General features: G+C 31.8%; 1 protein-coding gene across 1 annotated transcript in view; it reads left to right on the forward strand.

Moving 5' to 3' along the window:
• Positions 1-21980, forward strand: part of LOC136037848 (RNA exonuclease 1 homolog) — an 85314-nt gene that overhangs the window by 9252 nt on the left and 54082 nt on the right. Inside the window, exons 2-6 of the mRNA XM_065720692.1 lie at positions 802-2486; positions 4543-4674; positions 6473-6611; positions 17209-17366; positions 21511-21645. Coding sequence (XP_065576764.1) covers positions 802-2486; positions 4543-4674; positions 6473-6611; positions 17209-17366; positions 21511-21645 — 2249 coding nt within the window. The remainder of the gene's footprint in view (positions 1-801; positions 2487-4542; positions 4675-6472; positions 6612-17208; positions 17367-21510; positions 21646-21980) is intronic.

Raw genomic sequence — 21980 nt, forward strand, 5'->3', positions numbered from 1 at the left:
TCGTTATCACATACATTGACATATTTATGTCATGCAGTAAATACAATCTCTTATAATAATCTACCTGGAAAGTGAATACCCTTTAATAGTGTTTTACATAAGATGAAATTGTGAAACGTCATTTAGACTTGTGTTTTTTATTCAGTTACCCTTTCACCGTTACTAAGAAAGGGTCATCACATTTTAGTTTTATATTTTGTTTTAAGGTTTGGTTTTTCATATTTTTATCAGTTTCATTCTGTACTGAGGACGGTCAAGCAGAAGTCTTGACCGAAATATTTGTATAATTTTTCAACTTTTTCACTGGCTGTTTGTTGTCCTTGTTTTCTTCTTTTCTTCGTGATTTTATGTTTTATTTTATGAATGAATTTTTTATATTTAGAATCAGGAAGATTTTTTTATTTATTATTTGTATTATGTATTAATTCCGCGTGGGGGAGGGGGGATAAATGCCGACTCCTGACCAAGCTTTGTTATCTCCTGTATTTCTTGTTTCTTTGTTTTGCTTTTTTGTTTTCTTTTCCCTTTTTTGTGTGTCTCTGGCAGAGCTTTCTTATCTCCTGTTTTTCTTATTTTACTTGTGCAATTGGCACGGCTATTTCCTGTTCTTTTTTTTTTTTTTTTTTTTTAGGGGATGTTTCTTTATTGGTTTTGGGGACCAAAAACCGCCAAAATACCAATAATTCACGAAAGGGGAGGGCATGTACTTGCTAAGCTGTGACATTTTGTAAGAAAAAACTAACTTTAGCCCCTTATTTATTTTTAAGGTGTATTCCCATGGTAAATTCTTTGTTCTTTCAGGACTTTCTGTTCCTGCATCTTCAACTTCTCATAGAAATGTCCAACCTTCTGGAACAAGCATAGAAGACCTCGTTTCACAGGCCGTAAAACGAGTTTTGTCTGAGAATGATGAGCTAATTCGGTCCTTAGATGTTCGCCAATTCCAACAGGTTATCCAAACAACTGTAAAAAATTCAGTTGTAGAAAAAACAGCTCCTTTTCAGTCCTTCTCGCCAGCTCCTCGAAAATACGCAATCCCTCCTCATGTACCTGCATATAATCCAACTCCAATAAAACTACTAGAAAAAGCAAAAACATCAGGTAGTGCCAATATTGCTGATGTGTATACTGTTAGTGATTATAGTAGTGATAAATACAGTAGTTTGGACTCAGCTTATAAACCTACCTCAATCAAAGATGAAGTTGAACCAAAGTTTAGTAGTGATGAAGATGAAGAATCTGTTGAAAAATCTAAGAGTGTTTCAGGAAAGATTCAAGAGACATATGGACCAGCAAAAGATGTTAAAATACAATTAAATTATCAACCAAGCAAAATCACTCCTGCCCAAGGGTCCTATGCTCCTATTTTAGATAAGACTTCATACTGTTTGGATTATAAGCCCTCTAGGAAGGAACATGATGAAAAAGAGGAAAAAACCGATGCAAAGTATGAGTTGCCAAATGTTAAGGAAGATAACAAATATATTCCATCAAAGCCAAAAGCATTTGAGGAATATAACCCTACAAAAACAATTCCTTCTCGTCAACTATCTGTATCTGTGCCTCAAAATGAGAGTGAAGTGTCTAGCACAACCATTGAAAGAGCAAAATCATCTGAAGAAGCTCAAGAAAAAACTGAAACAAAAGAAGAAGAAGAAAGATTAAAGAAGCATTCAAGAGAGAAAAATAGGAAGAGAGAAAGGACTGTATCTGATGAAAGAAAAAATGAGAGTAAGAAAATAAAGAAAAAAGACCGTTCAAGATCAAGCAGTCGAGAAAAAAGGCGTCATAAAGAAAAGAGATCATCAAATAAACATAAAAAAAGACATGACAGATCTAAAAGTGAAGAAAGAAAAAGTAGATCTAAAGATCGAAAAAAACGTGGAACTAGTGAAGAAAAACAAAAAATAAAAGACTTGATTAAAGACAGAGAACGAAAATCATCAAAAGATAAAGAAAGAAAATCATCTAAAGATAAAGAGAAAAAGTCATCTAAACATAAAGACAGAAAATCATCCAAAGAAAAAGATAAGAAACCGTCTAAGGACATGCATAGAAAACCATCCAAAGATAGAGAAAGAAAATCATCTCAAGGTAGGGAACAGAAATATAAAGATTCAGATCAAGAATCTGGGCATACAGAGCAAAAATTACAAGAAAGACAGTCAAAAGAAAAAAGATGTTCAAAAGATAGGGAAGTTGGTGGGAAAATCAGTGAAAGAGATTATAAAAGTGACAAGCACAAAAAAGGAAACGAAAAGAAAGAAGGAAGAACAAAGGAGAATGAATCCAGTGATCAAACTTCACCAGTCCAAGAAGTAGGAGATGATTATTTTCCAGATTTGTCAATGCTGGAAGAACTTGATGACATATTTGAAGATTTAGAAGAAGAAGACTTAAATAATGAACAACTCATGGAAGAATGCTATAAAATATTTCAGGAATATAAACCAGAGCCAAACAAAGCACCTGCCACTAATCAAAAGGTAAGCTATTTTCATATCTTTAAAAATAAGCACCTGGAGTCCTAATCTGACTTCATTCAGCTTTAACCTGTTATTATTTTTAAATATAGTTTGTGGACGAATACTATAAACAACACTTCTGGAATATGAACCAGAATGAAACAAAGTGCTTGATTTTTATCAAACATTTCCTGCATCATAGAAAGAGAGTACCCAGAGTCTAAATTAGACTCCTTTTGCCTTCAAAGAGAGCAGGTGATCTTAGAAAGAGAGCGCCTGGGGTCTAAATTGGGCTCCTTTTACCTTCAAAGGGAGTAGATGATCTCAGGAAGAGAGTACCTGGAGTCTAAATCAGACTCCTTTTGGTTTTGAAGAGAGCAGATGACCTCAGAAAGAGAGCACATGGAGTCTAAATTGGGCTCCTTTTACCTTCAAAGGGAGTAGGTGATCTCAGAAAGAGAGCACCTGGAGTCTAAATTGGACTCCTTTTACTTTCAAAGGGAGTAGGTGATCTCAGAAAGAGAGTACCTGGAGTCTAAATCGGACTCCTTTTGCCTTCAAAGAGGGTAGGTGATCTTAGAAAGAGAGGACCTGGAATCTGAATTGTACTCCTTTTGCCTTCAAAGAGAGTAGGTGGTTTCTGAAAGAGGGCACCCAGAATCTAATTTTGACTTCTTTTGCCTTCAGGCTTCTCTGCTTTTTAGGTTCAAATTATGAACAATTCATAGGCGAATGCTATAAATTATTTCAGAAATTGGAACCAAGACCAGAAAAATCTACCCGAGAGGCTAAATTAAACTTATTTAAGCTTAGAAATTATGAAAAGCTCATGGAGTCTGATGGAGAAAGGAGTCTGCTGTAAAATATTCCTGGGATAAAAACTAGCACCAAAGACCTTGCTATTAATCAAAAGCAAGATTTTTTTTTCAACTTTAGAAGGGAGCACCTGAAGTCTAATTCAACAATTTTTTTTTAGTTTTATATAGTTGAAAATTCAAGGAAACAAATTACCTTTTTACTCTTATTTCAAAGCATTTTGCATTAAGTAGTCCATTTGGTATAACACAACTAGGGAGGGAACACTCCTTTAAGATAATAGTTTAAAAATATACTTTATATCCCCCCCCTTCCATATATATAAATAAAATAGATAATCATATAATAATGTAATAAATAACAATACAGTATACTGGCTATATTTTTTGCTCCAAGTGATAGTGCAATACTTTCGTTTTAAAGTGGATTAGGAATCTTAAAAAAGAAGAAGAAAGAAAAAATGAGAATATGCTAAGTATACACATTGTTGGAAGTTCAGATGAGAAAATCTAAAATAGTAAATTAAGCCAAGGAGGGTATAGATGTGGAAAATCTAAAAAAAAAATTTAGAGAATAATTATTTCGTGAAATTGCTATCATAACCCACTAAAAGGCACACTTTTTAAGTTTTAAACTGTAGGCTACCTCTGTGTATGAAGTTTCCCCTCCTTGAGCTTTAGCTGCTTGCTATAAGACAAACCTGTAAGAATACAACATCTTCATACAAAATCTATAATAGTGAGAGCTTAAGGCCAGATACTTGGGAACCAGCTCTGATTTCAGTGCAACATATCTATTTGGACTTTTTCTGAGGGAGCTACCTCATCATCCCCTCAAACAAATGCTAATTAGAAATTAAGCCTAGAAATGGAAGACTAGCAGCATATCACGTGTTTTACGTGCCTGATTGCACGTGCATTTGAATTAAAATGGAACAGTTGTGGACCTCAAGCCATGGCTAATTGTAGAAAAGCCAAGACGGATAGTCCAATTGAGTGAGAAGCAAACATGGCATTAATTCCCCCCTTATTAGGATTGTATAAAAAGTAGGTTAGTTCATTTGTTAATGGATATGTCTATCTATTATCCGTCGATGTATCATTGCTAGGGCAATAAATACATACATACATAATACTAATTTCGTGTTGTATTTGCTCTAGAGAACGTTCAGTTAAAGAAAAATATGTGCAATATAAAAGATTTTGACATAATGTTGTCTAGTTGTTGTGTATTCTTATTAACTAGTCATATTAATGTTTAGGCACAAGTTCAAGAAACACCACAAATTGCTGTAGAGTCTTCAATGAGTAAAAAACGGCTCGCTCACACTGGCTACAATCTGGCACCTTTAGAGGAGCCTCCTCCAAAAATAGCCAACATGAATCCTGCATTGGTAAGTTCTTCCTTTTGTAGGATTTTACATCATAGATACACATAGGCCCATCTCAGAGGGGTGGGTAATGAGTGGGGATCAGAGAATTTTTATTGGGGAGAGAGGTCAAATATACTTGAACATGTATTGTTATGACACAAGTTTCTGAAGAGTCGGGTGGGGTCGCCCTAAGCCAATTTGAGAGTAATCTTGCTATTATATATAGTATATAAGTTATGTTGGCTCCTATCAAAGCTTCAACTATTCAGGAACCTCCTCCCCACCCCATCCCCGAAAATAAGGAAAACAAAAAAAGAGAAAAGGTTTCATAACTGTGTAGATATATGAATTCATATTTCTATGGTTGTCCTTATTCTTTCGGGCAATGGAGGGCTACCACAAGGCTCCTAAAACTGGAGAAGGTTCCCTAAAAGTTCCTTTTTTCAAGGTTATCGGCTACATTGCTGACCGTCCTGGTGTGAGATTTAAGTTAAGTTTATTAATAAAAGTTAAGATTCATAAGAGATCAGTTTGGATATCAAGTATGATAGTTTCACTTATATGGTAAATAACAATCGGACCAGGTTCTTATTGGCCCTTTTTTATGTGTTAGGAAGGGCTCTAGCGGTCCCTATTTCTGCCCAAAACAGTCCCTATTTTTGACTCCTTGAACCTGTGGTAGCCCTGGTTAATGTTGTACCGTTAGTGGCACTAGTGGTTTTTAACTCCTAAAGAACCAAGTACAGTGAAAATGAAAACCAATTTTTTGAACTGGAAGCATATGGAACCATATTTACCTTAAAAATTAGGAAAAATCGGCAGTTCAATCTTTAATGAAGAAGGCCTCCGTATGCAGCTGTTCAGTTTTTGGTAGTAGTGGAAGGTCTTTGGAAATCAACATATTATTAATGCTGGAAGTTTTGCAGATAAATTGGGTTTTCATTTAACTAATTAGTTTTGCTTTTTTTTTCACTTTTTTTTTTCACCTGACAAAAATGTTCCAGTGTCCTAAAACTTCGTGTTTTTGAAACAACCAAAAGAAAAATCTTAGATAATTGAGGGTTTTCAGATCTAAGGCTCTATAATTATATTAGAATATATATATATATATATATATATATATATATATATATATATATATATATATATATATATATATATATATATATATATATATATATATATATATATATATATATATATATATATATATATATATATATATATATATATATATATATATATATATATATATATATATATATATATATATATATATATTATATGTATATATATATATATTCTAATATAATTATAGAGCCTTATTACAATTATAGAGCCTTGTTACAATTATATTTATCAATATTATATCTATAATTATTTGAGAAAATTATGATTATTTGCATTGCAATATTGGATTTTACTATATTTTACCTTGTTATATATATATATATATATATATATATATTCTAATATAATTATAGAGCCTTGTTACAATTATATTTATAAATGTTATATCTATAATTATTTAAGAAAATTATGATTATTTGCATTGAAATATTGGATTTTACTATATTTTACCTTGTTTTTTATGAAATTTTTCTAGGGGATGGTCCTAAGATGGGTCCAGGAGGCAGAGTTATTTTTATTTAATGTCAATGGCGCTTCCATGTGCTGAAATTCCATATCATACCTTTATTCAGACTCTTATGTTTCCATTTTATGTTACCATATCCTAAATCTTTAGCTGTCGTATCCTTGGGCTATTGCTTATTTCACCTGTCAAAATAACTGTTCCTTGCTATACTATCTTTTCAAGGTGATGCAAGAACGGTTGCGTCTGATGAAAGAGATTTACATGATGAAAAAGGAAGCAGCACAGGCCAGTAAAGGTCCTCAAGCATGCCCCACTGTGTCCTCTACTTCAGAGCCATCTACTAGTGGGTCACAAGCTTCAGGTGAGCTAATAACCTAGATTTATATGTCAGGGTTCTTACAAAATTGATGCTCAGTTCTAAAATTGTTCTAACTAAGGTATGTTTCTTTGGGGGCACTTGGTAATCCAATGCACTTTTGTTATCATAATGTTTGTGGTTTAGCAGCTATGTTGGATTGTGATTAATTATTGAACAAAAATTTTATACAAATATATTTTATTAGAGCATAATTATAATAATATAATCATGCTCTGATTATGCTGTTTCTAATTACTAATTATCAGCAATAACTTCTAACCAGATGGACGATTATATTTTTGCTTCAAAACATTTCAGGAAGAAGGCGTTGTTTGCGTATAGCTCTCTGAGATTCTGAATCGACAGAGATACTACTTAACTTATAACCCTTCTTAACATCCCAATAAAGGCTGCTCTCTGGACCCCAAACCACCACCCAACTAAAATAGTTGTACATAAAAATCGTCCAGGAATACCAAATCAGGAGCTAAAGGAAGGGCTCTGATAGAACTAGCAACCCAATCCCGGTTGAAGATGTCAGTCAAATGGCCAAACCAGATGCTAATGGCCAAAAGTCAAGCAAGTCTTCTCTATTCATGCCTAGAGAAAAAAACAATATCCCAGGCCATATATTTTTCTTTGGACAAATGAAACCACACAAACCCAACAAGCCAAAACCAATCCAATGCCAAAAATGTCTAAAAGCGGACACACAACAAACAAATGCAGTGAAATCTTACAAACCTGCAGTAAATGTAAGAGTTCCCATCCCGAAGGAATGCTCTATTGTAAAAATGATCAGCCAACATGCATAAACTTTAAAAGCCCCGATGATCCTTCCAGTAAAACGTAATACCCTGTATATGAAAAAACAAGCACTAACACTCCAAATAGCAGCAGAGAAAGCTTTATCTTATCTATTTGTTGCTTTGGAAGCAAATACTGCCCAATCAGACCAAATTAAAGCCTTTATGAAACCATTCAATACTAACAATCACAGAACACCCAACCCCAATCTACTCAAAGCAGCAAGCACCCACCACAAGGCTCTCCTCAAAACACCCCGGCTCACATTCCTACCGGAAAGAATTACCAATGCCAAATCAATTAGCCGCCTCATCCAATGAGAAGATGTTTGCCTGGCCACCCTCCGAAGCAGAACTGAATTAGAAGCAGAATCAGAACTGAATTAATGGCAACCCTAATGAACAACCTAACATATGGACAACCTAATATATTAATATATGGAGTTTAATGTATAAATGCATGGAGTTTAATATATTTTAATATATATATATATATTAGAGTTTAATATATTCATATTAAACTCTTATGCAGTTTAGCCTCTGATACCTGCAACAGCCACAGAAAGTAACAATCATAAATGAATTGGCAAACATATACCTACCCAATCACATGCTTATTCAAACAAAAAAGGATTTTGTTTTACTCCTAGCAAAGTTAAACATTGACACACAGCCAAATGAAAACTAAAGCGACAAAGCAGCACATCTCAATGCTTCAGTGGAATGTAAGATCACTTTCAGAAAATAAGCTAAATGAACTAGTATCTTTTATGAATAATATTTCCATCGATATTGCTTGCCTTCTGGAAACCCACTTCCCCAAAGACCAAAAAATAAAGTCCCCAGGATATACTATCCTGAGAAAGGATAGGTCATCAGAGAGAAAGGATGGTGGTGTAGCCTTAATAATAAGTAATAACGTCAAATTTTGTGGAACTAATTTTCCTGATTTTTTTAAAAATAATGTTGATACAATTGGAATAAACGTATGACTGAATAAGACCAAATCTTACATGATAAGCTTTTATAACCCCAATGGACAAACTACGGATGCTATGGATTTCTTCAGTTATTTAAGTAATTCTAATATGCTAAAAAATAAAATTATTTGTGGAGATTTTAATGTCCACAGCCTTTTGTGGGGGATAAGCCAGCAAATAAAGCTGGTAAGTTTATTGAACGTTTGATCTCAGATAATACTGAATTAGCAGTTGCAACCCCTCTAAATAAAAAAATCGCATTTTCACCCCAAAAGTGGTAAATTTTCCACAATTGACCCACAAATTGTGTCAATAAATTTTTTGAATAAAATTTATATAAATAAAATTGATAACCTTTGCACTGGCCACTTTGCCATAGTCTCTTCAATAAACAAACCCGCTAACATTCAACCACACACCCCCAAATATATAAACTCTAAAGCAAATTGGACTATGTTCAAGAATAAGCTTAGTGATGAAATTCCAAGCCACGCTCAGCGTTCATATTTTTCAACTATAACAGCTGACACACATGCTGAATTTTTGGCATCCATACTAACAAATACAGCTTGCTATTCCCAAGTCAATACTTAGGAAAACAACCCCTGAATACACTCCTAAAGCATGGTTGTCAAGTGAGTGCCAAAATAAATAGAGAACAAAAAAGGCAACAAGGAGAACATATCTAAAGACTCTCTTCTGCTACCAATTTAAGTAAATTACCAGCTGATGGTAATCTCAAGAAGGCTATCATAAATGCTAGATACAATTACTGGAATAATTTTGCAAATAGTCTATCCAGAGAAATACGTGAGCCAATCGTACGTTAACTCATAAGCCACATCTGTGAAAAAAAAATATCTCCCAACCCTCTCCAGTATGAGCTAGTATATAAGAACACCCATTACGATAATGAAATGAAAAGGCAAAATTATTTGCATCTTTCTTCTCCAATAAGCTAACCTCAAATAATAACAGCTACACCACCCCAATCTCCATAAATCCTATATACCAGCTTCGCCAAGGCTCAGAAGATATAATCCGTCTATTTAATATCCATGAATTGAATAATGCAATACATCACATTAAGGCTAAGGCTACAAGTAGCATGATAAGATACACTCTACATGGATGAAAAATCTCACCCCTTCCTATAAACTGGAACTCCTAAATTGTTTTAATCATGCGTATGCTACATCCATTCCCCAATATTTGGAAATGTTCATCCCTCTTGTCAAAATTAAAGGAAAATAAACCCAAAAATGACCCTGAGTCTTACAGGCCTATAATGATTTCTCCTGTGCTGGGAAAAGTAACGGAGAAAATTATTTACCATTGACTTCTTTGGTTCGTTGAGAAGAATAATATGATAACTCATACACAAACTGGTTTCAGGAAACACCACTCCTCAACAGATGCTTTTATCTTGCTAACAAATGCCATAAATGAATCTATCTGAAAATTATGTCCTTGTTGCTGCATTCCAAGATTTTGAAGGGGTTTATGACAAAGCGAACCATCAGATCCTTTTTGCCAAATTTGCAATTCTTGGATTACCCCCAAAGCTAGTATCCTTCGTAATATCTTTCATTGAAAACAGATGTTTCATTGTTTGTGTTGGTTCAGCCTCCTCACCCAAAACTACAATAACCAAAGGTCTTCCACAGGGTGCAGTCCTGAGCTGCCTCCTCTTCTCCATATTTCTCTGGGACATGAGCATCCCACACAACAATTTACAGTATGCTGATGATCTGGTATTATGGGCAACTGGTAAGACCTTTGAGGTTGCACATTCAAAGTTGCAAAAGTTCACTTCAAATTTGGAATTCTTGCTCAAAAATCTGATTTAACTGCTGCACCTACCAAGTCAAAAATCATCCAATTCCACCATAAGCGAAAAAGTGTTAATGCAAAACTAATGCTAAACGGCTTAATTATTCCATATGATAATCAAATAAATTACCTAGGTCTTATACTTGATCAAAATCTTAATTTCCGCCTTCACATCAAAAATGCAATAAAAAAATGCTATGCTATAGGGAAATCAGAATGATAAAAAGACTACTATCCATACCCTGGCGTTGTAATGAGAAAACTTTACTCCAATTTTATGAATCACATATACGACCACATATTGATTATGGGCTCATTATTTATGGTGCTTTTGCATAGACCCAGATGCAAAAAAATGAAACAAGACAGAATGATATAATCTGCCTCATATTTGGTCTTAGGAAACCAACCAATACTAAGTTTCTGCTTACAGAGACTGGACTATCAACAATAAATGAAAGAAGAAGATTTTTTCTAATTAATTCGAATAATTAATTAGCAAAAATTGATTAATTAAAATTAGTTAAAACTAATTAGTTAGGAAACCAACAAGTACCTAGTTTCTGCTTAATGAGAGTGGATTATCAATAATAAATGGGAGACGAAGATTTCTTTTAATAAATTGTCTGACAAAAACTGAAGCCAATAGCTCACATACCCTGCATAACTGGCTAAGAAATCCATCCAAGTATAGAGGCATTGCAAATGAATTTGCTAGTACCCAGAAGAAACTTCCAGTGCCAACAATTTCTATTGCACCTGTTTTCCCCTACCCCCCAGGGAGTTGGTGACAAATCCATAATAAACACTAATTTGTCAAATCAGACTAAAGAACTTACCCCCTTTCCTTTCATCCAGAAAAAAAAAGTGCTGAATTTAATGCAATTACATGTAAAAACGATTTCCCAATTTTTGCCGATGGGCCAAGAATGAATGAGAAGGTAGCAAGTGGAGCTTTTCTCCCACCTCTTAATATTACAATGGGTGAGAGAATGTATGATAATATGTCTATAATGTCTGCAGAGTTAAATGCCATAACCATGGCATTGGAGCACCTTATGAGTAATCAACCTTTGATTCCTAATTTACAAAATATTATAGTTTATTCTGACTCTTTATCAAGCCTAGAGCTGCTATGTTCAGCTTCTCGTTATAAGATGGATATAGACACATTGTATTGTCTTGGCATTATTGATATTCTTGCCTCAAGAGGCATAAGAATATACCTTTAGTATGTTCCAAGCCACTCAGGTATAACTGGTAACCATCAGTCTGGTGAAATAGCAAAAAATGCTCTAAATATTTACCAGGCTAGTGGGAGACTAATCCCCATTAAAAAAATTTATTGCTGGAGTTTATCAGAGGTAATTCTAAATAAGAATAAACCAATTTTATCTCTCTTCCCCAATAAGCACCTTTCTAAAATTTATCACATAATTCGACTTGGCTCGAATGGGCTAAATTTTGAGGCTTTTTCATATCTTGTTCCTAATTCAAGTGGATCTAGTCCCTCTTCCCCTCTTTGCAGACATTTCAATATAAAAGATGAAACAATTGACCGTTGCCTATTTGAATTTAATATGCTGATGTCTGCACAGTATCTACAATGCGAACTGTTAAAGTGCTTCAAACATCACAAAATCTCACTATCAGCTAATAGGCTAGCTGACCATAGCTGCACACAGAGCACGGAACTCAATGTATATCCTCTGATATTTCAGCTCCTAGAATCAAAAGATTTTCTGTACGATATCTAAGCAGATTCAAGATAAATAAGGAGCGACCAATGCAGTAGCCCATTTCAACTCACAGAGTGAGTCAAAAGGAAAAGGGCTGAATAGTTTCGACTGAAAAGCCCACGTTTGCTGAAACAGAAGAAGAACGTAAAGATACTGTAAAAGCTACAATTTGTCACGACTGTTGACTGTTGATTTTCAATAATAAACCGTTGTGTCTTTTTTTCCTAAATAAAAACACCTCCACTCCTTTTAGTGATGGCAAGAAAAAAAGGAAAAATTTAACAAAAAAAAACTTCAGACCTTAGACGTCACCTGCATTCTTTTGTAAAAAGATTCAATAGCAGCCGAACCAGACACACTTCACACCACCATATACTACAAAATAAAAGCAAACCATAGAATAGCCTTTTCTGTAATAAAAGGTGTCCTTCCACTGCAGGAAGCCCTTCTCACGGTGGCCTTTCCTACTATTTCCTATCTTTTCCAGATGGGGGCCTGTTATGTCTCCCATGCAAAAAAAGAAAAATCCGTTCATTCTCAATAAGGAGAATAATGGAAAATATTAATCATTTAGGTAAAACTAATTATCATTATTCAATAAAACTAACAGAAAAGAAAATTTTTCATCATTGTAACTTTATTTCCCCCAGAGAATATATTTGCGTTTTATACATAAAATACACAAATAAATATTTAAAATATAGTTGTGACTACATATGATCGGTATCTTGAATGTTTTCCAAAGTTTAAAACTAAATGCGACGAAAAAATATTGAAGAGCTACCTTCTTACATGAAAACCAAATTGATGACGGAATTAAATATTGAAAAAAACATACTCTGAAAAAATATATTAATGCACCAAAGACAGTGAACTTGAAATCTGTCTGTTTGAGTTCGTTAAGTGAGAAAAAATTGGGAACACCATTTTTATTTCAAAAAATTTCCACACTCATTTAGAAAATAAGCTAAAAACATATGGCACAAACAGCTTAAGAAATCAGAGTGGTCTTTGTGAATCAATAGATTGTTAGTGTTTAAATTTATACAGATGAAAAGCATTACTGATTTATTTTCGAGGTTTCATGTGGCAATACTGACGAAAATGTGATACTATCTTAAAGTTTCATAATTTATAAACAAGCAACTGAAAAATCTTAGAAACTCGCTTTCCGGTGTAAATAAAACTAAGATGGGTCTGGTTGGGGCTAAACATGTTTTTATTTTGATGTATTTGGTCGTTTAAGGATAGTATATATGTTCTATCCTTATTCTATTATTAAAACATATTATTCTATAGAATAGTGCATGTTCTATAGAATATATGTTTTGGGCTGCAACGTTATTGAGTTTCATTTTTTCCAGTAATGACGTGCATTATTTCTTACTTACCTTTTCAAACAGCTCGTGATAATGAAAGTAATGTGCGGCTTGACCCAATAGTAACTTAAAATCTAAGAAACGGCACTTTAATAACAATTGATACGTAAAAAAATTTGGTTCTTATGATTCTTCTAAATATGTAAAAGAAATTATATTTACTGTTACCCATCAAAAGTTTGAAAAAAAAATTTCTCAATTTTTTAATCAATCAAAGAAGCAGATAGTGTAATTGCAATGGTACAAAACACCATTTTTATTATGCCACTAATAATTGTCCTCGTATTGCTTTAATTACCCTTGTTTTCTCTTTTCTTTTTTTCTTTTTCTCTTTCTTCTTCATGTTCAATTTTTTGTTGTTTTGGTCCTTAACAAGTTCGCTTCTAGGATCTTTATTACTATTGTTGTTATGTGTTTTCTTTTCTTTTTGAATAATAATAGTAATAATAAAGGGTACAGAGCTAGGATAGCACATCTATTTTGAAATAAAATGCTAATGGATTTCTTTTTTTTTTTTTAATCAATCAAAAAAGCAGATAGTGTAATTGCAATGGTACAAAACACCATTTTTATTATGCCACTAATAATTACCCTTGTATTGCTTTAATTACCCTTGTTTTCTCTTTTCTTTCTTTTTTTTTCTCTCTTCTTAATGTTCAATTTTGTTGTTTTGGTCCTTAACAAGTTCGCTTCTAGGATCTTTATTATTATTGTTGTTATGTGTTTTCTTTTCTTTTTGAATAATAATAATAATAATAAAGGGTACAGAGCTAGGATAGCACATCTATTTTGAAATAAAATGCTAATGGATTTCTTTTTTTTAATCAATCAAAAAAGCAGATAGTGTAATTGCAATGGTACAAAACACCATTTTTATTATGCCACTAATAATTACCCTTGTATTGCTTTAATTACCCTTGTTTTCTCTTTTCTTTCTTTTTTTTCTCTCTTCTTCATGTTCAATTTTTTTTTTGTTTTGGTCCTTAACAAGTTCGCTTCTAGGATCTTTATTATTATTGTTGTTATGTGTTTTCTTTTCGTTTTGAATAATATTAACAATAATAAAAAAGGGTACAGAGCTAGGATAGCACATCTATTTTGAAATAAAATGCTAATGGATTTCTTTTTTTAATCAATCAAAAAAGCAGATAGTGCAATTGCAATGGTACAAAACACCATTTTTATTATGTCACTAATAATTACCCTTGTATTGCTTTAATTACTCTTGTTTTCTCTTTTCTTTTTTTTTCTCTCTTCTTTATGTTGAATTTTTTGTTGTTTTGGTCCTTAACAAGTTCGCTTCTAGGATCTTTATTATTATTGTTGTTATGTGTTTTCTTTTCTTTTTAAATAATAATAATAATAATAAAGGGTACAGAGCTAGGATAGCACATCTATTTTGAAATAGAATGCTAATGGATTTCTTTTTTTAATCAATCAAAAAAGCAGATAGTGTAATTGCAATGGTACAAAACACCATTTTTATTATGCCACTAATAATTACCCTTGTATTGCTTTAATTACCCTTGTTTTCTCTTTTCTTTTTTTTCTCTCTTCTTCATGTTCAATTTTTTGTTGTTTTGGTCCTTAACAAGTTCGCTTCTAGGATCTTTATTATTATTGTTGTTATGTGTTTTCTTTTCTTTTTGAATAATAATAATAATAATAATAAAGGGTACAGAGCTAGGAAAGCAAATCTATTTTGAAATAAAATGTTAATGGATTTATCTTTTTTTAATCAGTCAAAAAAGCAGATAGTGTAATTGCAATGGTACAAAACACCATTTTTATTATGCCACTAATAATTACCCTTGTATTGCTTTAATTACCCTTGTTTTCTCTTTTCTTTTTTTTTTCTTTTTTCTCTCTCTTCTTCATGTTCAATTTTTTGTTGTTTTGGTCCTTAACAAGTTCGCTTCTAGGATCTTTATTATTATTGTTGTTATGTGTTTTCTTTTCTTTTTGAATAATAATAATAATAATAAAGGGTACAGAGCTAGGATAGCACATCTATTATGAAATAAAATGCTAATGGATTTCTTGTTTTTTAATCAATAAAAAAAGCAGATAGTGTAATTGCAATGGTACAAAACACCATTTTTATTATGCCACTAATAATTACCCTTGTATTACTTTAATTACCCTTGTTTTCTTTTTTCTTTTTTTCTCTCTTCTTCATGTTCAATTTTTTGTTGTTTTGGTCCTTAACAAGTTCGCTTCTAGGATCTTTATTATTATTGTTGTTATGTGTTTTCTTTTCTTTTTGAATAATATTAACAATAATAAAAAAGGGTACAGAGCTAGGATAGCACATCTATTTTGAAATAAAATGCTAATGGATTTCTTTTTTTAATCAATCAAAAAAGCAGATAGTGTAATTGCAATGGTACAAAACACCATTTTTATTATGTCACTAATAATTACCCTTGTATTGCTTTAATTACTCTTGTTTTCTCTTTTCTTTTTTTTTTCTCTCTTCTTTATGTTGAATTTTTTGTTGTTTTGGTCCTTAACAAGTTCGCTTCTAGGATCTTTATTATTATTGTTGTTATGTGTTTTCTTTTCTTTTTAAATAATAATAATAATAAAGGGTACAGAGCTAGGATAGCACATCTATTTTGAAATAGAATGCTAATGGATTTCTTTTTTTAATTAATCAAAAAAGCAGATAGTGTAATTGCAATGGTACAAAATACCATTTTTATTATGCCACTAATAATTACCCTTGTATTGCTTTAATTACCCTTGTTTTCTCTTTTCTTTTTTTTCTCTCTTCTTCATGTTCAATTTTTTGTTGTTTTGGTCCTTAACAAGTTCGCTTCTAGGATCTTTATTTTTATTGTTGTTATGTGTTTTCTTTTCTTTGTGAATAATAATAATAATAAAGGGTACAGAGCTAGGATAGCACATCTATTTTGAAATTAAATGCTAATGGATTTTTTTTTTAATCAATCAAAAAAGCAGATAGTGTAATTGCGATGGTACAAAACACCATTTTTATTATGCCACTAATAATTACCCTTGTATTGCTTTAATTACCCTTGTTTTCTCTTTTCTTTTTTTTTCCTTTTTTCTCTCTCTTCTTCATGTTCAATTTTTTGTTGTTTTGGTCCTTAACAAGTTCGCTTCTAGGATCTTTATTATTATTATTGTTATGTGTTTTCTTTTCTTTTTGAATAATAATAATAATAATAAAGGGTAAAGAGCTAGGATAGCATATCTATTATGAAATAAAATGCTAATGGATTTCTTGTTTTTTAATCAATAAAAAAAGCAGATAGTGTAATTGCAATGGTACAAAACACCATTTTTATTATGCCACTAATAATTACCCTTGTATTGCTTTAAGTACCCTTGTTTTCTCTTTTCTTTTTTTCTCTCTTCTTCATGTTCAATTTTTTGTTGTTTTGGTCCTTAACAAGTTCGCTTCTAGGATCTTTATTATTATTGTTGTTATGTGTTTTCTTTTCTTTTTGAATAATAATAATAAAGGGTACAGAGCTAGGATAGCACATCTATTTTGAAATAAAATGCTAATGGATTTCTTTTTTTTTAATCAGTCAAAAAAGCAGATAGTGTAATTGCAATGGTACAAAATACCATCTTTATTATGCCACTAATAATTACCCTTGTATTGCTTTAATTACCCTTGTTTTCTCTTTTCTTTTTTTTGCTCTCTTCTTCATGTTCAATTTTTTGTTGTTTTGGTCCTTAACAAGTTCGCTTCTAGGATCTTTATTATTATTGTTGTTATGTGTTTTCTTTTCTTTTTGAATAATAATAATAATAATAAAGGGTACAGAGCTAGGAAAGCAAATCTATTTTGAAATAAAATGCTAATGGATTTCTTTTTTTTTGTCTAGCAAAAAAGCGGATTGCACATGTTCCAAACGTTCAAGGACTGCTTAAAAAGCCAACAGCCACAAACGCAGTGTCAGCTACAAAGGTCATGAATAGTGTCACAAAATATGGTCATACAAACGTTAAAGGATCACAAAGGATTGCACACATGCCATCCGAGGTAACGACTAACTAATATTATTGTTGGTTTTGTTAGGTAGAGGAAGGGGAGGGGGACCGTTTTTCCTGACGAAAGGCTAACTCAGTTTGACCGAAAGTGGAAACTGAAGTATAATTTTGTATTGTCAAGCTAGTAGATTGACGTTTTTAATCTTTTTTGAATAGATGGGGCTGATCTAGACTACCCAAATCAGCCATGTCATATGTCTCGCTCTTATAAGTATCGGTGTTAATCCAAGCAATTACTGAATTTTCATGATCTATGCAGAATATCTTCATCCACGGGTGGCCTGACTCAGACCTGGAGTTAGTTTTTTTCTCGGGGAGGGGGCAGACGTAGATTTCACCTCCCCCTACCGCACCGTCAATACCGTAAATATTTCAAATTTTCTCCACAATTACAATTTTGCTTTGCCACCCGGATCGCTTGCCCCCTCTTCCCCCCTAGATTCGGCCGGCCCTGGCTTAACTCCTCCCTTCGAATCCGGAGAGTATTGTTTTAAATGTCGAGGGGATGGTATTGTAGAATATTGTTAATGTTTTCAAAAATAACTTCGTTGTTTTGGAAAAATATTCCTGAAAATAATTAAGATTACATACAATGTAATGAAATTCGTAATGAACTATCCCTTACAAAAAAACATTTATATTTGTTTGTTGCTTAAAAAAAAATTGATGGAAAAAAGTTACAAATGGAGTGGAGGTTCAAATGAAATAGCCGGTGGCCGGCGTTTAGTCCCCCCTCGCGGCGTTTACCCCTATGAAAAATACCCTCCAGTGTTTATCCCCCCGTGATAAATATCGCCCATGGAATATTACCCCGGAAAATAAACCCCGGATTATACCCTCTCCCCCGTGGAAAATAAGGCTTTCCAAATTTTAGAGTTTTATTTTTTTTTCTGTAGGAGGAAGGAATTTTGGTGTTTGTGTATTATACGCCACTCACTCAAGTTTACGCTGTGTTATAATATATATATATATATATATATATATATATATATATATATATATATATATATATATATATATATATATATATATATATATATATATATATGTATATATATATATATATATATATATATATACATATATATATATATATGTATATATATATATATATATATACATATATATATATATATACATTTTTTTATATATATATATATATATATATATATATATATATATATATATATATATATATATATATTTATATACACTAGCTGAACCCTGCAAAGCGTTGCTGACACACATGGAGTGTCAGCTAGTCCCTGCCCCCTCTGAACCCCCTTCCCCCTGCCACGTGCTGCTGGGGCGCGCTTTTTTTCTGGTGTTTTCTTTTTTTCTTTAGTTTTTTTTTTTGGTTTGAATTGCAATTGTTGATCGCTTAAACGAAAACCACAGTACATTTTTTTTTAAGAGAACAGAAGTAAAGAAGTACAGTGGATTAAAAGAGGTTTAGACGTACAAACAAACAAACAGTATATATATATATCATGAAAAGAGAAATAAAAAAAAGAGAGACAGAAGGAGAAAAGGAAGACTGTTTTCCTAAATTAGTGATTAATATAGACCAGCACTTGAATGAGGCCTTAACCCTACTCATCCATACAATCACATAAGTCAAACAGCATAGCCACACACAACCAACCATAAAGAATAATCCATGGACAGGGAGTCATGTCGTCAATAAGTATAAGTCGTCATTTACCAAACAATAGAAAAAATAATATAGACAAATAATTCAGAGGCAACACCCAACATAAGGGCTCATCAGGAGAATACACTGGCCTATATAGGGTTTCGCCACTCTAAATTCTCTACCCAGCACAGTGTTGTGGCTACCACAGAATATCCATGACATCCCCGCGTCAGGTATCACCCCCAAAATATATGCCTATGAAAGAAAAAAAAAACAGCAAATGTAAAACAACCAAGTAAAACCAAAACAAGCTTATCCTGTTAATATATCCCTCCCTTTAGCAACAATAGGTAAACTAAATATTATAAATTTTACCAAATCACAAATATTAACACATTGCAAAAAACCTGAATGAACTAAACAATTATAGAATTCATCTTTACCATGTGGCTAATTTTTAAGAAAATCCGCTCAATTAGAAACACAATTCAAAATAAATGGCGCTGCGACAACATTTCTCGAACCTCCGAAATTAGTTGAAAATTTCTTTAAGTATTTTTAGACAATTCTTTTGATATTTATTTAAAAATTCGTTATAATGAAAACTAAATTTTTTAAATTGCCAAGTTAGTTTATTTGCAGAAAAACCTCTTGATATCAATTTTTGGCTTAAGATTTTACATCTATTTTTAAAATCATTATAATTACTGCAAATCCTTGCATAACCAAGTAACTGTGAGAAAAACGCTGAATATGTGATATTTGAGTGTATATTACTTTCAGGGAATGGGAAACTAATCACTTCAAAATCAAAATCATCCGTTTTATTATACATTTTAAAACTTAATTTATTATCACAAATATTAATATTTAAATCTAAGAAATGATCTTCACGACCAGCGCCATGACTAGGCTCAAGAATAAGCTCTGGTGGATATATATTTTTAGAAATATCAATGAAATACTTACAATTTAAGACCAAAATATCATCTAAATATCTTTTATTATTTGACAAAACATGTTTTAAATTATTTGGGCTATTCTTATCCATCATATAATTATATTCTGGTTGACTTAAAAACAAGTCAGCTATAAATGAGCTGGCATTCCCCCCCCCCCATGGGAATTCCCACAATTTGCTTGTACAAATCACCCCCAAATCTTATATAAGTATTGTTCCAATATTCCAATAACTCAAAAATCATATCCAAGCTGTAACATCTCAAGTTAACTGTAGTATTAAAGCGATTTGTCTATATAGCTTTTTTATTTTAAATGTCTATTTTTAAGAACCTTTTACTAGATAAGAGGGAAGATTTCTTGATAACAATTTTTAAACTATCAAACACTACATTAAGTGATAAATTAGTATACATTGTCGCAAAATCGAAAGACTCAATTCTTTTAGCTGAAACCATTGTTAAAGAATCTATCACCTGCAGTGAATTATTAACACTCCAATATGGATTAAAATTCGAAAATTTTTTAATACCAGAACAATAGGTTTTAAGTTTATTTACAATTTCCTTTAAAATTAAAGAAAGGTCAGTAGCAGCAATGCGGGTTGGACATTTAGCTGCTCCTGCAATAAACCGTGGTTTGGGGGGATTTTTATGAAATTTTACAGTCCAATATAGGAAAGGGAACTTTTTATCATTGTCATTTATTTTAGTATTAAAATTTTTAAAAAGTATTTCTTCAGTCTTTTTAATTAAATTCTCATCCTCTATATTTACCTTTTCGTAAACATTAGTTGTGCATAACTCCCTTTTTAAGATATCACAATACAGCTTCTGACAAATTATGGCAAAATTATTATTAGCTTTATCCACTGGCACAATTACAAATTCATTCTTTAGATTAGCAATTGCTTGTTTAATCTTCGCATTATAAAATAATGATTTAGTGTTACTATTTTTTAAGTTAGAATATATTTTATTTCTTATTCTACTAATAATTAAATTCTTCCAACTTTGAAAACTCTCTTTATTTTTATTCTCTTTCTTACACCACTTATCAATAAATAAATCAAAATCATTTTCCAAGCCATCAAGAACACTCGATGGTTTCAGATGATGAGAAAGACGGAAATTAGCCCCTTTATTCATTATAATTTGAAGATCATCTTGCTTTATTATTGACAAGTCCCCTGTTATAACATGTTTGTAAGTAGGATTTACAAATGGGCCAAGCTGCTTACAATTATATATATATATATATATATACATATATATATATATATATATATATATATATATATATATATATATATATATATATATATATATATATATATATATATATATATATATATATATATGTGTATATATATATATATATATATATATATATATATATATATATATATATATATATATATATATATATATATATATATATATATATATATATATATATATATATACTATATATAATGTAATGTGTTGGCTATTCCACCACTAATTAATTTTTTTATGGTGACAGCGTTGTTTATTTTCAGGCCTTAATAGAACGTCCTATAATAGCCCCGGATTCAGCGAACAAAGTCCCTGTTACAGTAAGACAGCGCTATCTGAATATTATTATTGATCATATGTTGAGCGTTGGTGCCCCAGTAAAAGATGCTTATGAGCAGGTATTGAAAGCTGTTCTACCCTTTTAGTATTTATTTTTATTAATATTGTACATTAATCATCTGTTAATTAAATATGTTTATCTTTTTATTTATATATATAGTTTATATTGATGTTGTTTATTTTGTGGTATTTATTGTGTTATTGCTATTGTATAGCAATAACATTGCTATTGTATAGCTGCTATTGTACAGTAGCAGGAAGGTTCTTGGACCACTGCCAGCAGAAAAAAGTCATTTATTGGCTTTCGAATACATTCCCAACTAAAAAAGGTCAGAGAAAAGAATATTTGATTTTTTTTAAACCGAATGGAAATCCAAAAAAATATGCTCGGTTT

The sequence above is a fragment of the Artemia franciscana genome, chromosome 17 (assembly GCF_032884065.1).
Source record: "Artemia franciscana chromosome 17, ASM3288406v1, whole genome shotgun sequence".
Taxonomy (NCBI): Eukaryota; Metazoa; Arthropoda; class Branchiopoda; order Anostraca; family Artemiidae; genus Artemia; species Artemia franciscana.